This window comes from Neurospora hispaniola, assembly GCF_033458365.1.
Source record: "Neurospora hispaniola strain FGSC 10403 chromosome Unknown B0T23scaffold_9, whole genome shotgun sequence".
NCBI lineage: Eukaryota > Fungi > Ascomycota > Sordariomycetes > Sordariales > Sordariaceae > Neurospora > Neurospora hispaniola.
In genome coordinates this window covers 617,164-636,656 of record NW_026944414.1, presented here as the reverse complement: position 1 = coordinate 636,656, position 19,493 = coordinate 617,164, and the positions used below count along the sequence as shown (strand labels likewise).

Sequence of the window (19,493 nt, the reverse complement as noted above, 5' to 3'; positions counted from 1 at the left end):
AGGGAGGTGAAAAGTGACAGAAGATCACACCATGTTGAGCTCCGGGCGATGAGACCGGGCCGAGCATTCTGGAACCAGTGACGGTTGGGATACGTTCGTTGGACAGACGGGCGGTACTCGATGCCGGAATGGATGTCGCACACAGATGGCCGGTCTGCACACCAGATGCATTGCATCGAGCACTGGAATGTGAGGGCGGGGATCCATCCTGCTATGCATACAATGCGCATCTGCGCCAGTGTCAACCTCTTATCGGATCCAGTGCGGCTGTGAACTGGAGCGAGCCAAGCCGGCGAGGAAGGGGTGCGTAGCTATCCGAGCTATCATCTTGCTCTTTTTTTTTTTTTTTTTTTTTTTTTTTTTTTTTTTTCTTCTTTCTTTTCTTGCCGCTAGTGAGAGGACTTCGATGGTCAAGGTCAAGGTTGATGCTGGAATATTGTTTCCTTCGCTCAAAACTGGGATTGGAAAGTGAAAGGCACGTCGCCGTAATGAACCGAACCTGAAGATGAAGACGGAAGGTGACGACCACGACGGCGTCCCCGACCCAACTGCCCAACTGATCAACAACCAGGATCCCAACCCCTGGAGAAAAAAAAAGAGACGGCAGCTAGACCTTATACGGGATGGCCTCAGCAGGCTGTTCCCACTGTGCGGGTTGGAATTTGGTGGGGACTGACCCGGACCTGCACAAGTTTGAGACAAAGTCGGTCTCCACTTTCACAATTTCCACTTAACCACTCACAACCGCCAGCAGCCGAAATGAACAACATCATCATCACTCCAAATCCTCGACCCGCTCATCCAGCACCAGCCGCAACGGCTGAGCATCTTATACACGGCCGATAGTACACTCAACTTTCCGCCAGCGTTAGGCATAATCAAGTCCCACGTCATCTCTCGAACTCGTCTCCGTGACTCATAGCCTACCGTCTGACGACATTCCCAACCTATCGCGCGACTCCCATCACCTTCTCTCTATTATGACACTCATGGTTGGATGCCACCACGACGCCGCTCTCGGTCTGGACCTCATCTCCTTCACTCAACATGAAACCAAACTAGTTTAAATTTTCCAGGTTTTGGTCCCGATCCCCATCTTACCGCGGAGAATGCCGACCAACCAACCGTGAGAGCACTGAGTAAAGAAAAACAAGAAGCCTTGTAAGCCACCTACGCCGCTTATCCTGCAGCCATGTTTCACAGGAGAAAAGACAATTCCTGCTACACAAAGTGTGTGTGCCTCTCAGCCTTACGGATGATGCCGTGTAATGTGTTTGCGAGTCATGCTTGCACAATCAGCTTTGTTGTCCAGGACCGTATTCGAAAACAAGAGTAAAAACACATAAAAAAAGAAAAGAAGACAAACGCTAGTAACCGAGTAAACGGCGTGTGATGTCTGCCGCCTTGGGGTTGTTAAATGGGCTACAAGCAAAAGAGGTTGGAACGAAGAAAGGAAGGGAAAAAAAATACGAAAAAAAAAAAGATATTGAGACTCGGATACCGGGAGTCGAACCCGGGGCTGTTGAGAGAGCAGTCACTCCTGAGAAGTGAGAGTCAACGATGTTACCGCTACACCATACCCGATTGAACTGATATGGTCCGATTTTGATGCAAGGGTGGTCCCGCAGTACCCATTATACTCTTTGCTGGAAGGGTCGATCAGTTTTACCTGCTTTATATCCCCGTGATAGTATCTCGAATCCCGACAAACAAACGTCTGCAAAACAACTTGACCATGAAAGAGGCCCGCAAAAGCTGAATAACCTGGCTTTACCAACTCAAATCGGTGCATCTTCTTAACCATCAACTCGGATTATCATTGGACCTGTCTGGTCGTTGTATCTACGACGGAAGGGTGGTGCGCTGTCTGCGGGAAAAGGTATCTAAAAAGCTCCATCTCCCGTAGGGGTACTGTATCACAATCTCCATACAAACAAGACTGCGGTTGCTCTTGGTTAATTCGAAAACACTTGGACGATGCAGCACCCCAAGCGCAAAGTCTGTCAGGGACACTCAACGTAGTGGCGGCGTTGACCTGTCGGTTGTGGTTTTTTTCGTGATCTCGTCGTCGTACAAAAACGTCGGTACACACGAGTTTGACTTTGCAATCGCAGTTTGTGAGGAAGACAAGCTGCAGCCTGTAGGAACCCGCTCCCCAGAATGCGTGCAGTGCAGTGTGTGCAGCTCCCATCTCCAGCTACATTATAAGGAAGTGAGCTTCGTTACCCCGCCTTTACTAATCTCCCTCGGCTTGCCTCTTCCTTTAATATCGATATTGCGAAAATACTACGAGGTGCGTACTATCTAAGCCTTCTTTTACCTGAGGTACGTATACGTGTTAAAAGGTATGATAGCTACCGTAGAGAATGACTTTAAAATTAGTATTGTCGGGCGTTAATTGCGGAATATTTTGCGTAGTAGCGAGGCCAATTAGGTAGGTAGGTGTCGGTAATAGTATTTTTTAATATAGGCGTAGGTAATGGGACTTAGGATGACGATATTGATGTGTTCTATTTCGGTGCCCGAATGTTTGATACCTTGTAGTCTAGTCTGCGGTATAGGAGGCAGTCCAGCTATTATAGACCTGGAAGATCAGTGTGGCGATATCTGATATTGGGTCGGAACTGGTAAAAGAAGCAGTTGTTTTTGTTCCTAGAATGCGTGCAGTGCAGTGTGTGCAGCTCCCATCTCCAGCTATACTATAAGGAAGTGAGCTTCGTTACCCCGCCTTTACTAATCTCCTTCGGCTTGCCTCTTCCTTCAATATCGATATTGCGAAAATATTACGAGGCGTGTACTATCCAAGCCTTCTTCTACTTAAGGTACGTACACGTATTAAAAGGTATGACAACTACCGTAGAGAATAATTTTAAGGCTGGTATTGTTGGGCGTTGGTTGCGGAGCATTTCGCGTGGCAGCGAGGCCAATTAGGTAGGTAGGTGTCGGTGACAGTATTTTTTGACATTAAAGATCTTTGTCTGGGCCAAATTCTCACAAGAACGCTGGCTGAGGGACTCCCGTCCTTTGCGTTTGTTCCATTGGTTCTGTGTTGTGGCTTTTCTCTTCCAAAGTGAAGGTGTCCTCTTGATCAAGGACTCTTTTGCGAGGCAAGAGCAGGTTGAGGGTTAGCGTGTGCAGGCTTGACCCTACAAAACAGGCAAGACCATCCCATGATCGCTCAGATATCAAGACCACCTTGGGCAGGTGGAAAGAACCAGGCCTGCACAAATTTGGGACCAGTTCCGGTTTTCGTTTGTTTTGCTTTCTTTCTTCTCGTCGCCATCTCCAGACCCAGATGGGTGCCTTATTCTTTTGCTTCCAATACTCCTCAAGCACTATCCTGTTCCGTTTTGCATACAGAGAATTTCTATAACTCTCAAGATGCCCCTCCCTTACTTCGCTTCGCCCGACAGGGTAATGCGCGCCGCTCAGAGGTTGGAAACACTGGTTGAGATCATGAGGGAGCACCGCCTTGAATTTGTTGCTATCCAACACGCTGCCCAGCTTTATGTCAGGTGGGTCAAGGCCTATGACCGACAAAATCTTGATCCAGAAGACGATGATGATGATTGGGCCGTGGACTGGGAGCATCCGATGGAAGAAAATGATGTCGGCACACTTTTGGCACTGGCTCTGGGCGAGATGGGCGTAGGTGAGAGACTTTGACACCACATTCCTACAGAGCAGCCAGACACTGACGTCTCACTAGCACGCAGATTGCTCGACGTAAGAGGGACGGTACGTATTGAAATTTCATGTTACCTACCTCTGCCACAAAACAATATTGGACGATACCCAAGCAGATCACCTAACATCCCCGTGTCCAACAGTCATTAGAACCGCCTGGATTGGATAGAATACTGGAAGATTGCTTGAGAAGGCTGTACGTGTTACTCTACGACCTTATCTACTGGGACTTTGGAGGTGCCGTCGGACAGCTCGCCCCTGCCACTCCCGGAGCGCTTCTCGAGAAACCAAAGGACGATGAATGGGTTTTGCGGGAACTCCCGGATGCCGCCGACACCGGAGACTCTACCGATAAGCCCCCTGACCAGTCTAATGACAAGCCCTCTGACGAGGCCACCGATGAATCGACCAAAAAGTCTATCGACAAGTCGGCCAAAGGCTCCATTAACGAATCCACCAATGAGTCCTCCGACAAATCCTCCAGTGAGTCCAGCAAAGCCGACCCAAAGGAGGGTAACGCATCGGAAGTCATAGACCCAAAGTTCTACGCAGCAGCCAAATCACTGCAACACCTCTGCGAGCAAGAATTCCACGATTTGAGCAAGGAATACTACATACACCCAACCGTCAAGAAGCTGTTAGAATTTCATTGGAACATGCGCTCTCGCAAAGGGAAGAAGAAGGCCGACCCTCGCTTTCCATATGCAGCCGAACAGCGTTTCATGACGGTAGATGGCGTATCGGAATTCATAGACCCTGAATTTCTCCCAGCACCACCACCTCCTGAACCTCTGAGCAAATTGGAATTTCTGGACTTGGTCAACGAAAGAACGACGAAGCGTGAGCCTGGGGAAAGACCGTTCAAAAGGCCGATAAGTCTCAGGACCGCTGAGCTCTATGGAATTCCGCGTAAAACTTACGATAGCGAGCAGCCTGCCGTAATGTTGAGGCGCCGCCAGGTCGCAGAGGTCAAATAGAAAATGAACCAGAGCGTTTCCGCCAAGGCCCTGTCTAATCGGCCTGATCTCTTGAGGCGATCCGGAATTGCAAATATCCCTGGACTCTTTCAGCGCCCCGAACAATCTCTTCCAGCCCAAACTACAACGACCGTCGGTCCCTCAAAGACTGCTGAGTCCGCAAAACCAGCCGGAGTTGCAAATGCACCTGGACCGGTACAACGCCCCAGAACACCTCTGCCCACCGGAACCCCAACGACCGCCAGCCCCTCGAAGACTGCCGAATCACCGAAAAAGCCTGCTGAATCCGCAAGTCTTAGTAAAGTTTTTCGGTTCATAGGAGTTTCGCCGGGCTCTAAACCCTCTCAGAACACCGGATTCTTAGGGCCCACCAGATTTTTGGCGACCCCCAAATCCCATACGATCGCTGAATCCTCCAAGACCGCTGAATCGAGAAAGCCCGCTAATGCGTGGCAGACACCCGAGTATTTGAGATCTTTGGATGATTTATGGAGACCCGCCAGAGTCGCAACTGTTCCTCGAACCTCTCAGCCTGCTGGAGCTTCTCAAAACTCGCCCGCTGAGTCGCCCAAGTCAACCGGACTCTTGGAACCTGCCGAGATTATTCCATCCTCCAATATTCAGCAGCCTGCAGAATCCCCAAAGACGGCCGCTGAATCCCCTGAGCTCACTGGAGTCTCTCGGGCAATCGGAATCCCAAGCCCGCCCGAAGTTGAGAAGCCCGCCGAGTCCCCCAGGTCAGCCCAACTTTTGGAACCTGCTGAAATCTTTTCGCCCCTCGACATCTCTCCAACCCCCAGGGCGAAGAGCCGCTCCCCATCATTGACGCAGACGCCCACGAGGCTCGGGAGGCGGGAAGAAGTCGGTGGGAGTCCGGAGTCTTCGGAATCCAAGATGCTGATTGACGAGGAGGAAGCCGAGAGTCAGTTGGCTGAGACACCTTCCTCTTCTTCTGCGAATGCATCAAGGCAAGCTAAAAAGCGTTCCCCACCATCGGTGGAGCGTCCCAAGCAAGTCAAGAAGCGCCGAGAGGTTAGAGGTAGTGAGCCTCCGGAGTTCCCGGAATTCGAGAGGCGAGAGAGTGGGGAGGAGAGCGAAGTGTCGGATGATGAGGAAGAAGACGAGAAGCCGTTGGCTGAGTCGTCGTCGTCTTCTTCTGCAACGACATATGGGAAGAGGAGTGAATGGAAGGGCAAAGGAAAGGAGTAAGGGGATTTTCGCTGAGGAGGAGCTTTGTCTTTTCCAGAGTTGAGGCGGTGGTCAAAGATGGTTGAACTTCATGGTGGTTCTCCCCCGGAATTCCCTAGAGGTATGGAAACTGAGGAAGACGAGCAAAGAGAGCACATCTGGGAGAGTGAACATTACATCTTCGCTGTCAGCAAAGGTAAGATATGAAAAGCGTAACTGTGGCCGCGGATGGCAGGAAACTTGGATAGCTATTACCTAGTTTTTGTAGGAGTAGGACTAGCGGAATAGGTGTAATGATCAGCGTCTTGACACATCTGGCACAGTTTGACAGGCGCGAAATCATGTTCAACGTGTACATGTGAAGTCATTGAGATGGTTCTGCTTGCTGTTCAGTCACTTGGATGCTGAGCGTCGTAAGAAAAAACTGAACACCTCGAGACTACTACATTCCACCTTTGGGATACTCTACACGCATTCATGTTATTTTTACTGTACCAGCGAACCAATGTTCAGGATGATCCAGCTTTAAAACATTCTCCGATGAACTTTCATGACATACTTTCATGACACAAGGCGTATCACCATTGCGACGGTATTTTCCCACACAAACAAGCGTATTGTCCCATCTGGTATCTCTGTCTATTCTTGACCACCCACCATTTACTTCCATCTACCTATCTACCTCAAAGCCGCCTACCTACCTCGGTGCCTCCACCATAATCATTTCATCTACCTCACTACTCAACTATGACCCACCCGCACCCGCACCCGGACCACCACTCACTTCCCGCAGTCCATGTACTTGTACCACATCCGACACCACCAACAAAGGCACAATCTCAATTTCCCAATCATCCACGATAAGAGAAATAGAGCTACAAATCCCCTCAACGGCCTCTTCGAAGCTCAATGCGGGCAACAGGGGGCCTTCTCTCTTGTCTTGGGATTCGGCCCACCATTTGGCGAAGGGGAGCATGACGGGGGATTTGAATCGCGAGAAGAGGATTGCGCTGGTGGTGGTGGTGGTGGTGGTGGTGGTGGTGGTGTTCTGTGTACTAATGTTGGTTGGTACTGGGGGTGGTGGTGGTGGTGCAGTTGGGTTTTGCTGGGAGGGATCATGGTGGATACCGGAGGACGAGGTCTTAGCCGTGGGTGGATGTGCAGGAGGTCGGTCTCTGGAGGTACATGTAGCGGTTGCTTGATCTTTTAGGATTTGTTGGACTACATACTCTCTCAGTCAGCTACCTAATCAACCCAATCTCTCTCTCTCTCTTTTGGTTCTGTCCCGTATTTCATTGAACACCACATCTCAACACCACATCTCACTCCATGCTTCATTCATACACGCTACCTACTACTACATACCCAAACAAACATTAGGCCACATCCCCCGAAACCGCCAAAATAACATCTGATACGCTTTATAGTTTTTCGGCTTGTGCACCTCGCTGTTCTCGAGATCATCAGCTATGGATACTAGGTGGTTGTGGTTGTCTAGTCCCCATTTTCGGAACTTTTGAAAGGCGGTTTTGAGCTTGGTGTGTATTGCAGGGTCCATGTTGTTACTGTTTTTGAGGGTATCTAGAAAGAAACGTTCAGTGTCAAAGAGGAAGACGAAGAGGGGGTGGATTGGGGTGATGGGGTTCGGTTGGGACATGGTTAAATGTGGAATATGTTAGATGAGGTAGGTATGTAGGTAGAGGTAGGTATCGTGGGCAGGGACTAAGGGTAAGATACGGTACCTACTAGAGTATGCGACCAGATTTTGTTGTCAAAAGCTGATCCAGAGCCTTTTATCCTCTTTTTACTCTGGTAGATATGGATCGGGTATAAAAAAGATGACTGACGCGGTATGTGTCAGGTCTTGAAGCAAACCAGCACGGCGCAGTTTGGCTTGCGGTCTTATGACACAGACCTAGACACTTGACGAGATCAATCCAAGCAGCCGATGATGAGATGTAAGGACGGCAACTCAGACGCAAAAGAAATTTACTCACCTATGACTGTCTATCCAGTGGTTTGCCTTTTAGCTAAAAGTCATCCGGCACATGTACAGCCGGAGTGTCTCCCCTGCGATTTTCCCGGCCCATGCCTGGATTTTAGGAGCAAACCCACGAGCGTCATGAAGAAGAAAGAATAATTTGAAGGTAACGACCGTCAACTGATGCCTTTTCAGTTAATGTAGGTACTGCAGCATAGAATCTTGTGCTAATTTTCTCTCTTTCCATAGACTTGCCCGCAAATCTCTTTCCACTGATTCGACCATCCAAGAAGAGAAGCGAAGGAGGAGCCAAAAGTACAACACCTCAGGTCGCTATCATTAACCCTCAGACTTACTTCTGACTTGTTCTCTCAGGGATAGTTGGCCATGGGAGAGTGTGCAACGGGGAACGTAAGGATTATTTAAGAGCCAAAAGAAAAAAAAAAGTTATATTGACAGAAGATGGAAGTGGATAGTTGACTTCAGTGTGGTGTGGTGGAGACGGGTCTCTCGAAATAGCGATTCAAGCTTGCGTGGTGCTCCCTACCAACACCGACATTTACTCCATTTACAGGAGCGATACTGACACCAAACTTGACGTTCATCAAGGAAGTACGAACTGTGTCGCAAACTCCATGCGATTGACAGACACTATTCAGACGCGCGAGTGTTGCCATCGAGCCTGACCGCACTGAGTCAGAAACGAACGGTGGACACTTGTCCGCGAACAAGTCAAATCAAACGACAGACACCCAGCAGCGATGCAAAAAATATTACAATTAGTTACTAGGTAGGAACCAAGTATCGAGTAGAGGTAAAAAGACGACCAGCTACATAACTCGCCTAGTCCCCTTCCCTCTACCCCTTTCAACCCGACATTTTAACACGAACGACCCCTCTTAAACCCCAGTGCAAACATAGTACCCCAACCACAAGTTACTGCAATCAGCATTCACCTGGGTATTGTACTGCCTGAACTGATTAAACGTGATTCCAGCGCTTGACGAGATGCTCGAGCAGCTGTCTCCGCTCTTAACCTGGTGGTACCTCTTGCAGTTGCCCGCAATGCCGGGCATCAAGGGAGAGGGAGTCGCGTGGACGCAGACGTAGTAATCGACCCAGAGGTTGGAGCATTCTATTACGAATAGGGGTGTATGTGGTTAGTTGAGACAACAAAAAGGGAAAAGTAAAGAAGTAACAAAAAACGTACGAGCATTGATATAGCTGTTATAGCTCAGGAACTGATCGGTGGTAATTCCGTACTTGGCAGCAATGGTACCGCACTGGTCGCCCGAGGCAACCTTGTAGTAACCGTCGCAGTTGGAGACGATACCGGGCATCTGGGGAGAGTTGGTCGCGGCGGGAGCGGTGGAGGTAGCCTTGGTGGTGGTTGTTGGCTTCTGAGTGACGGCTCCGGGGACATGGACGCAGACGTAGTAACCGAGCCAAAGGTTGGAGCACTCTTTATTATGGGATGTCAGTGATGGGCACTGTAGGGTTTGGGTCACAGGACAAATACGTACCAGCGTTGATCTCGGTGTTCCAGCTCTTGAACTGAGTTGTGGTGATGCTGTTCTTGGAGGCAATGGTGTCGCAAGAGTCTCCGGATGCTACCTTGTAGAAGCCATCGCAGTTGGCAGCCAGACCGGGCATCTGGGGAGAGTTGGTCGGAGCCGGGGCAGCGGTGGTGCTGGTGACCTTGGTGGATGTCGTCGGGGCAGCAGCGCCGGGCACGTGAACGCAGACATAATAGTCAAGCCAAAGGTTGCTGCACTCTGTATGAGAGATGTGTCAGTAAATAGACTCCAACGTCATTGCACATATTGTAAAGATATCTAGACATACCAGCGTTGATCTCGGTGTTCCAGGTCTTGAACTGCGTCGTGGTGATTTCATTCTTGGAGGCAATGGTATCGCACGAGTCGCCAGAGGCTACCTTATAGAAACCATCGCAGTTCGCCGCCAACCCGGGCATAGCAGGAGAGTTGCTAGGGGCAGGAGCGGCGGTAGTCGAGGACGATGTAGAGGTTGAAAAAGAGGTGGTAGAGACCTTAGTGGTGGTCGTCGTCTTGAGCGTGGTGCTCGTGCTCGAGAACGAGGACGAAGACGAAGACGAGGTAGGATCAGCAGTGACGGTGCCGATGACGCAGTAGGTCTTGCTGGTGTCAAGGTTGGGGCAGGTGATGCCAGGGTTCAACTTCTTGAGCTCGTCGACAGACTGTCCCCAGCTGGCGGCGAAGCTCTCGCAGGTCGCGCCGGCATCAGCAGTCGTGGCAAAGGCACAATCAACGGCACGGGGGGAGAGGGCCCGAGCCGAGACCACGGCGGGCATGAGCCCGGCGGCAAGAACTTGAAGGCGTGTCAGCTGCATCCTGGAGGTGTTGGGACTGGTGAAAAGAGAGTCAAAGGCTGGTGTCCTGAAGCAAAAGAGAGACTCACCATGATGAAGTCCAAACTGCCGTCTTATACATTATTGACTGGATATCATGCTTGATGCCTGGATGGGATGTGTCGACCAACATGGCGTCTCGATGGCCTGTTCTCAAAGTCCCCAAGTTCACAAGGCCATGGGCATACCAGGTTGCCAAAGAGATGACAGTGATCCACCGTCGGTGATATCACGGCTGCCTGCATGCGAGGAAGATGTTGGAGAGCAGCCATCGATAGTCTGACTGCATTGCAACGTTGACTTGGAACGAAGCGTTGTAGGTCGTAGTGTATAGATTGTCGGTGATGTTCGCCAGATATTGATTGCTATGGAGAAAGGATCTCGCGGCTGCCAGCCGATGGCCTCTTTGGGCAGTCAGCCCCGTCAGGCAGGCAAGAGGGGGAAGGCTGACTGTCGTGGTATGGGAAATGGATACTGGCATCATCTTTTGGCAAATGTGGTGGTGCGAGTCCTGAAATGGTTCGGCAGCGGACGATGTGACTTGATAATTACGGTAGAGGATGACGGTGCGGTCATGGTGGTGTTTGTTACATTCTGCGTATCTGCAAGGTCCTTCGGAACGCGGCTCACCAATCAGCATGGACCATCCCGGCCAGGATGCGAATCCTCCACGCCAAGCCTATAGCGCAGCCTTGGCAGGCACAGTGAATCCCCTCGTCCCCTCCGACCCGACCCACCTCGGCTCTTGCCCGTGACCCGTCGAGAAACATGGCCTGTGCTCAGTCTCCACCTTTAAACCCTTTTTCCCTGCAAGGCTGTAGCTGTGCCACTCCTTACCGATTCCATCCTCCGACCAGGTTTCTTCGCCTCTCCCGCCAAGCCGGCTATGCGGCCCCCTGGGCTTGCGGGCGACATGATTGAATGTTTGTGTCGTCAGGGTCGTCTACTAGTGTAGTGTAGCGTGTCTTGGAGTGTTCACCTGATTCGCCTTTGCCATGACAACACGATGGCCACCCTTTCTTTCTTTGTTTGGACCCGTTGCCAGTCACCAAACCGTCTCCTCCCTTCCTCATCCATCGTCGTACTTCTTTTCAATCTGACATGCTTTCAGTATTGCCGACGACCACTACATCTCTGAGAATCACCCAACATCACCGCTCGACACACCACTTATCAGGAAAACATGCACTTTAAACCGTGGACAGCTTGGTCCCTCCTGGCCTCTTTGGTCAATCTTTGGGCCGTTGTCGACGCGGCCGACTCCGGTATCCTCGAGGTCGACCTTCTCTTCCCGCGCAACGAGACATATGCGCCCACCGAATGGATCCCCTACGTCTTTTCCATCCAAAATGCCAAGCTTGCGAAATATCTCGTTCCCGAAATCAGGTACGATGTATGGAACCTGACTGAAGGAGGAAATAGCTTTGGTTACACCCATCAAAACCTACAATGGGCGAACTGGTCCAGCCACGACCCCTACTTTGTCCACCACTTTCACAGCGGCCTCCACGAGGGAAGGTGGCGTCTCAACTGGGAATTCTGGTACATCAGCTGCAACGAGGACTTGTCCAACTTGCACAGCAGTAGCGAACTCGTGAATCGAAACCGAACCGTTGGAAGCATCGAGTTCACCATCCAAGAAGGCGGCCCGGCGGTAGATGTCGTTGCTGCCACGGCCAACGACAAGACATGTTCCGAGGGGAACGGAGCTGCCATCAACATCACCGGCAAGACCAAGGAGGTTGCCCCCTTCGGAATAGAATTGACAGACGATACCTGTGTAGTGGTGGGATCCCCTCAACCGACTCCCACCCCTTGCCAGGTCAAGGTGGACTCGGCCGTTGCCGCCAGCATGACGGCGTCGTTGAGGGCCAAATTGTGTGATCCCCTGACCAGCACAAACCGCCCGGCCGATTGTCCTGAGGATAATGCCGCCCAGAGGCTGGCCGTTGCGGGTGTGGCATGCTTAGCAGTCGCAGTGGGCATGTTTGGGTTTTTGGCTTGAACATGATGGGATCTTTGGTAGCATGACTTGATGCAGGTACTTTTACCCTTTATGCGGGAACATGTAGCGTTATGCAGTATGCATGTAATGTAGCCATGACAAACGAGAGCTGTCTTTCTTTTCCTTGCTTCCCTCCCGGCATAAGTCTTTTTCTTGTTCCACTCTGTATAATCTTCCTACAAAATAATCTAATGCCCTTCTCACCCAACGCAAAAGCATTTCCTATGGCACTATAACTTGGGGCTTACGCCGAGAACCGCAACCAAGTCTCAGCTAATGCAAAATATATCCTGACCCGCTCTCACCGCTGTGCCGGGGAAAACCAGAAAATCGGAAATTGCCATGTGGGTTCTCCATGTTTGCCAAGAACCCATGGCGCTTAAGCAAGAGTCTTTAGACGTTGAGCGAGTCGAAGCATCCTCACGATGCTACCTGCCCGCCACGGATTAGCTGAGGAAAACTCTTTTCTTGGCTCATGACCCCTATGCAATGGAAATGTGGTCGACTGGGGCCAAGCAACCAAAGATTCGGGACTATCGGTGACCATAACAATAACAGCAATCCTACGTAGTGCAGTACTGTATACATGGCTCAGGGTCCAAATTAGGCTGCAGCCAGCGAGCCTGCAAGGCAGTTTCTTGCATCTATCCATCTGCCTCTTGACCAGGCCCCTCATCGAAAAGGCAACATTGAAATTGGTGAGTTGTGACCGGCGAGACTACCTACCTAGCTTTCTCCGCGGAAAGAATTGTAGAAATGACGAAGGAGGCATCTAGGAATGACCCAGGAAGGGACTTGAGTTTGCCGATTTTCCGGGGTGAAGAGTCAGCCCTTGCAATATGGAAGACATTGTTGGATGTTACTGTCAGCACTAAAGCAGCAAGGCTACGACCTTCCCGTTAGGTGCAGAACTCCACACAGCAGGTTTTAGGCTGCATGTGGCTGCGAGGCGTAGCGGCGGGCCGTGATGGATAAAAAACGGGAAGTGGAGAGGCCGAACGGATGAAAAGACCTAATTGGGCAGACACAGTATGCGAGGCTGCTCCGTGCACAAGGCTAAGTACTTATGTAGTAGCCTGAATCCACGTGAACGGTGTGGGTACAGTGTCGGGCTCCTCCACTTTTTCATTTCTCCACATCTCAGTCAGACTCGACATCAACGACACTTTCCTCTCTTTCTCACCACCACCATCACACTCGCCCATCACCTAGGTCACCTCCGACAACGTGGTATTCAATGTCCTGTCATTCTCACCAGGCTGTGACACTGGGCTGATGGGTTGCCACACCGTCATCAGAGCCTCGTGCTCGCTCCGTTGGACGTAATAGGAGAAGGATTCTCAGCCATGGCCTCCTTTGGGGCTCAATATACCAAACCTGGGTTACAGTATTGGACAATTCACAGTCCATCATCACCAACAGCCCGCCATTGCGAACTTCAGGCAATCTCGACTGATCGCTTGATGGTCCATCCATGTCATCATCAGATGTCCACCTGCAGGCAGAAGTGCTGTTCCCCTGACCAACTTTGATCACAACAACGCGAGATTGGGGTGCGGATCCCAAACGGACTATCTTTTAGACCCTCGCATGGCTTGGTTACATCTCTGACGGGCACCGTTGCATTCTGTGATTCCGCCACTACGTCCAGGTACCCAGCCCTACAGGGTTAACATGTTCCGTCCACCTTCGGATGCTTGCAACCCAGCACGAACTCCTTGTTGTTGTTGTTTTCACACCCTTCGGGCTCTAGCTACGAAGTTTCCGTGAAGAATTGTCCGTCAATCTCCGCTCATGGTGCCCTCCGGAATCCTTGTGGTCGTTAGTGAAGCAATAGATCGTTACGGATCAGCAAAAGAATAATCATACCCTTCGCATCTTTCGGCAAACACTCGCCGCCAATATTCGCCTCTTGCACGTCAGCCTCGGGATGACCGTACGATGAGGGTGATAACCCTTGCCAATGCTACATCCCAGTGGATGGAGGTCTGGTGCCTTGGGGGTTTTGGTCCCTTGGACGCTGGAGAGAGTGAGAGTGAGTGGGCGAGTAGGGGTCTGACATGTTTAATGACTTGGAGGCAATAACTCGCCGACATGGAGAGCAAAGAAGGTATAAAGACCACTTTCTTCGCTGTTGCCGTTGGTTCAGAATGATCGAGGTCCATCAGTTCCACCTGCTCTTCTGGCCATCAAGGCCTGTGTTGGACTGAACCATCGTTTACATGTAAGTGGTCCCCGGAACTCAAAAGTCACGACTCAGTCTGACCTGTTTACCAGTCTTCACCAAATTCCTTGTGCAACCATGGTGGCTTTATCATGGTTCACGGCGGGCATGGGGGCTCTTGGCCTCTTGCTCTCTGCCGATGGAGTCCTGGCTGCCAAACAACCGGCTTTCCGATTCCCTTCGAGCCCAGCCTACCGCGACGTATGCCCTGAGCGATGTATCGTTTCCGGGCCAAACTCAGGCAACTGGTCTGTCTATCCCAACTTCAAGCAGATCAAAAAGTGCACCCAGACCATGTTCTACGACTTCAACCTCTATGACCAAGTCGACAATCCCGACTCCAACTCCCGCATCGCTGCTTGCACTTCGTTTGGTCCTGACTTCTCCTTGTTACCCCCCAACGACTCGGCCGCACGAATTCCTTCCCTTGACCCTGTCAACGTTGATTTCGAAGTCGGCTGGAAAGAGGAGGGTTTCGGCCTGGCTGCTGCCGGGCTCCGGTCTCTGATTAAGCAAATCCGCAAGTATGTCGAAAATGGACATGGGGCCACTGAAGAATCCCTCATCGTTTATGCTCAGTCTGGTCAAGCTACTGTCGGTCTCTACATCGGCCAAGGTCTGCAGAACCAAGGCCTTAGCGAGTCGGCCCTGAGTATCTTGCAGGACAACCTCGACACTCTCAATGTCTCGACACCTAGCCTGGCCATGCAGCTTTGCGGCCCTGGCTACGACAGCGCCCATACTTTTGGCGTTATGCTTACCAGCAATGCTACCTTTGCTCCCATCCAAGACGCCATCAAGACCTGGGCCAATGCCACTTGCTTGTCCTTTGCGGGCTCCAAGAGTTTCGCCGGCGAGGCTGTGTTCACCACGCCGCTTTTGCCAACAAATGGCACTGTTGGGTCGAACTCCACCATTGGCTCCAACTCCACCATCCAGGCCAGGGGACTCGGTCGCAGGTATCACAGGGCTCTTCATGCTCGTGCCGAGTGCAAGAGTGTGCAGGTCGAATCTGGTGATAGCTGTGCGTCGCTGGCCACAAAGTGTGGTATCTCGGGCGCTGACTTCACAAAGCTTCATCCCGACTCCGACTTTTGCGCGAAGCTGAAGCCAAAGCAGCACGTCTGCTGCACCACCGGAGATCTTCCTGATTTCCGTCCCGTCCCCAACTCTGATGGCTCTTGCTTCTCGTACCAGGTCAAGGCCAATGACAACTGCGCCAACCTTGGTGCCGAGTATGGCCTGACCAACGAGGACATTGAAGGCTTCAACGAGGACACCTGGGGCTGGAACGGCTGTGAGCTTCTGTTCAAGGACACCATCATGTGCTTGAGCAAGGGATCCCCGCCTTTCCCCGCCCCGATCGCCAACGCTGTGTGCGGTCCGCAAAAGCCGGGCTCCAAGCCGCCGACGGATGGCTCCAAAATTGCCGACATGAACCCTTGCGCTCTCAACGCCTGCTGCAACGTCTGGGGCCAGTGCGGTATCACCAAGGACTTTTGCGTTGACACCAACACCGGCGCTCCAGGGACTGCCAAGAACGGCACCTACGGCTGCATCTCCAACTGCGGCACCGACATTGTCAAGGGCGATGGGTCCGGTGCCATCAAGGTTGCCTATTTCGAAGCCTACAATCTGGGCCGAGACTGCCTCTTCCAGGACGCCTCTCAGATCGACACTTCCCAGCACACCCACATCCACTTTGCTTTTGGTACCTTGACCCCTGACTATGAGGTCGAGGTCGGCGATGTTCTGTCCTCTTACCAGTTCCAGGAGTTTAAGCGTGTCAGGGGCGCCAAGCGTATCTTGTCGTTTGGAGGCTGGGACTTTTCCACTATGCCTGCCACCTACTCCATCTTCCGCAATGGTGTCACCTCCGCCAATCGTCTCAAGATGGCCACCAACATTGCCAACTTTATCAAGGAGCACGATCTCGACGGCGTTGACATTGACTGGGAATACCCCGGAGCACCTGACATTCCTGGCATCCCGGCTGCCAGCCTGGATGATGGCCCCAACTATCTCGCCTTTCTCGTCATTTTGAAGAACCTGCTACCTGGAAAATCGATCTCGATCGCCGCCCCCTCCTCCTACTGGTATCTCAAGCAGTACCCCCTCAAGCAGATCGGTGCCGTAGTGGATTACATCGTGTTCATGAGCTATGATCTTGCGGGCACGTATTATTTCTTTTTTTTTTTTTTTTTTTTTATCTTTTTTTTAACTTTTTTTTTTTTTTTTTTTTTTTTTTCTTTCATCAATCAGTGCGATCATTTTGCTAACTCCGGAAACAGGACAATGGAATGTGGGCAACGAATACGCTCTAGATGGATGTGACGCCGGCAACTGCCTGCGTAGCCAGGTCAACCTGACGGAAACCAAGCAGTCGTTGGCCATGATCACCAAGGCCGGCGTTCCCGGAAGGAAAGTCATCGTCGGTGTGACTAGCTACGGTCGCTCTTTCGAAATGGCGCAGCCCGGCTGCTGGGGCCCCAGCTGCACTTACACCGGTACCAACACGAACTCATACGCGAAGCCGGGCGTGTGCACCGGCACTGCGGGCTACATTGCCGACGCCGAGATTGCCGAGATCATGGCCGGAACCGGCTCGAAGCGTTCAGGCAGAGTTACGGCTAGCTTCGTCGATGCAAGCAGCAATAGCGACATTCTTGTGTACGATAACACCCAGTGGGTTGGCTATATGAGCGCTGCCACCAAGAAATCCCGCGCAGCGCTTTACACGGCGTGGGGAATGGGAGGCACCACGGACTGGGCCAGCGATCTGCAAAAGTACAACGACGTTCCCTCGCCTGCCAAGGACTGGAACTCTTTCAAGCAAGCCATCCGTGCCGGCTTGGACCCTAAGGGTGACGATGGCGTTCGTGATGGTAACTGGACCAAACTGACCTGCGACAATGACTACACCATCAACTGGGACGACCATACACCCGAGGAGATCTGGAAGAAGCTCAATGCGGATGCTGCGTGGGACGATGTGGTCAGGAACTGGAAAGACAACAACCGTGGCAGACCGGGCTTCAGCTTTATGGACTCGGTTGGTCTTACCCTCGGCATGGGAGCTGGAGGCACCGCACAGTGTGGCACGCTGGGTAAGCACGACAATTGCGACAAGACCGAGGATTGTCCCGACAGTGCGAACGGGGACAGGTCTGGTCCTGCAGCGCAGTTGATCTGGAACTCGCTGGTGTGGATCCATGAGGCCTACCATGAGTACTACGACGCTTTGTACGACGTTGCGGGCATCATCAGCACGTCTCTTGATAACATGGAGGATACCTTCGCTCCTATTCCAGCGCCGCCTGACAACAAGTGGACGTATCTGCTAATCGATCTGATCACTCTCGGAACCCTCTCGGTTGCCGGCCCTTTCTTCAACACGCTGCTCAAGAACACCGCGTATTTCATCGAAAAGGAAGGTTCGGCTCTTGACAACCTCAAGGACACCACTTTGACCTTGATCGGCCAGAGCACGACCATCGCCAAGGATGTGCTACCCAGCAAAGACTCCCCTTGGACACCCGAAGCCCAAAACGAGTACTCCAACTACATGGGCCAAGCCATCGCCGGCTGGGCCAACGTCACCTCCCTCTCCCTCGAAAAGTTCTTTGAGGCCACCGACGACACGCTCGACGCCATGGGCGAGCTCATCTCTGACGGCAAGCTGATCCGGGGCTCAACAGGCAACAACGTGGTCGACGGCTCCAACCAATCCAACGACCTACGCGCCAACCTCGCCAAGTCCTTCTACGCCTACGCCATCCCCAACCTCTGGCGCTCCGCCAAGACGTACGCCTTTGTGCTCGACTCGGGCATCTCGTGCAGCACCTCCAACCCGCTCGGCGACTATCTCGAAGACGACACCATGAAAGACACGGGCGCGTGTGTCGACGGCACGTGGTACTACCTCGTGCACCCCGACGGCGACAGCAAAAAGTGCCAGTGCCAAATCGTCGGCGACCACGGGCCCTGCCAGACCATCTGCCGCGACAACAAGTTCTCGGCTCCGCCCGGCATCGGCTCGCTCAGCAACTTTGGCGGTATTTCCAAGGACGACCTGATCACGGGCTCCGTCCGCACCTACAAGCAAAACGGCCAAAAGAACGGCGGTTCCTCCCCCGATCCGCGCGACGGCGGCACCATCGATAACCTCCTCAAGGTCGACGTCACCACCCCCGGCTACGTCCGTCTGCCCGTCTGCTCCCCCGAGCGCGCCTTCCAGTCCTGGGACACCTCCAGCAAGGGATCATCCGACAATTACCCGTGCGACATCCCGCCCGGCAAGAACGACTGCGGCGATTCGAGCTTTGAGAACCAGACGTCGGACGCCAGCCCCAGCGTGGATGATTGTCTGGCGATCATCAAGAACATTCAGGGCGACGGCGGCACCGAGTGGACGACGCAGGTGGTGGGCAAGAACCAGCGCGAGATTGCCAAGGCAGGGTCATGCGCCTTTGGGGTGGAGGCGACCAAGGTAAATGGAAACGTTAACTTTAAGGTGGGTGGGCAGGATGTGATTGATATTATCAATGAGGCGATCAATAGGTTCGGTGGAGGGGGCAAGGTCGGCGCCAAGGGGGATATGAGTTGTAATGGTAATGTTCATGGACAGGATGTTAAGTGGGGGATTTACTAGATGGTCTACATATGTACTCGTTGCAGTAGGTCTGGCTGGGTGTTGGAAGTTTACCTGCCTACACATGTGGTCTTTATCACTTCTTTTCTTTCTTTGTAGGTTGTGTTAGTACCCTGGTATCTATCTCGTACCATTTTCCCGTCTTAATCCAAAATTTATGCAATACAGTAATGGCCTTAGTCTGATTTATATCATGCATAATACCTCTACCCTTAGGATGCCTACCCACCTAGTGTTTCTTACTATTGTCCCTCCTTGTAGCACCTTCCGGGCGATCGACATCATCGTACCTACTTGGTAACTGTGATCGTTCTGCTTCATTGCACTGTTTGGCCGTGGAATTCCATTCTGAAATCGAGCCAAACAAACCACCACACCAATCATATATATG

General features: G+C 52.0%; 5 protein-coding genes and 1 non-coding gene across 6 annotated transcripts; 3 read left to right on the top strand and 3 right to left on the bottom strand.

The window, feature by feature from the left end:
• Positions 1–1,492: 1,492 nt before the first annotated feature.
• Positions 1,493–1,584, bottom strand: B0T23DRAFT_t353. Its single transcript has one exon. It is a non-coding gene; the product is annotated as a tRNA-Glu (tRNA).
• Positions 1,585–2,961: 1,377 nt separating this feature from the next.
• B0T23DRAFT_448656 (uncharacterized protein) lies at positions 2,962–5,873 on the top strand (the record flags this gene model as incomplete). The annotated part of the gene is made up of 4 exons (XM_062841054.1): positions 2,962–3,652; positions 3,710–3,738; positions 3,831–4,646; positions 4,758–5,873. Exons 1-4 carry the CDS (start codon positions 3,382–3,384, stop codon positions 5,871–5,873), a joined length of 2,232 nt encoding a protein of 743 aa, XP_062688677.1. The 5' UTR covers positions 2,962–3,381.
• Positions 5,874–6,597: 724 nt separating this feature from the next.
• On the bottom strand, positions 6,598–7,509 carry B0T23DRAFT_448652 (uncharacterized protein; the record flags this gene model as incomplete). Its single annotated transcript, XM_062841053.1, has 2 exons — positions 6,598–7,073; positions 7,218–7,509. The coding sequence occupies 2 exons, from the start codon at positions 7,507–7,509 to the stop codon at positions 6,598–6,600; spliced, it is 768 nt and encodes a 255-aa protein (XP_062688676.1).
• A 729-nt stretch (positions 7,510–8,238) lies between these two features.
• On the bottom strand, positions 8,239–10,241 carry B0T23DRAFT_366359 (uncharacterized protein). Its single transcript, XM_062836391.1, has 4 exons — positions 9,679–10,241; positions 9,357–9,608; positions 9,044–9,295; positions 8,239–8,968 (listed from the first exon to the last, which is right to left on the bottom strand). Exons 1-4 carry the CDS (start codon positions 10,202–10,204, stop codon positions 8,733–8,735), a joined length of 1,266 nt encoding a protein of 421 aa, XP_062688675.1. The 5' UTR covers positions 10,205–10,241; the 3' UTR covers positions 8,239–8,732.
• Positions 10,242–11,405: 1,164 nt separating this feature from the next.
• On the top strand, positions 11,406–12,555 carry B0T23DRAFT_448650 (uncharacterized protein; the record flags this gene model as incomplete). Its single annotated transcript, XM_062841052.1, has 2 exons — positions 11,406–11,608; positions 11,723–12,555. 2 exons carry the CDS (start codon positions 11,406–11,408, stop codon positions 12,225–12,227), a joined length of 708 nt encoding a protein of 235 aa, XP_062688674.1. The 3' UTR covers positions 12,228–12,555.
• Positions 12,556–14,090: 1,535 nt separating this feature from the next.
• Positions 14,091–19,140, top strand: B0T23DRAFT_241685 (uncharacterized protein). The gene is made up of 3 exons (XM_062834045.1): positions 14,091–14,451; positions 14,505–16,624; positions 16,743–19,140. Exons 2-3 carry the CDS (start codon positions 14,530–14,532, stop codon positions 19,100–19,102), a joined length of 4,455 nt encoding a protein of 1,484 aa, XP_062688673.1. The 5' UTR covers positions 14,091–14,451; positions 14,505–14,529; the 3' UTR covers positions 19,103–19,140.
• The last annotated feature ends 353 nt before the right edge of the window (positions 19,141–19,493 follow it).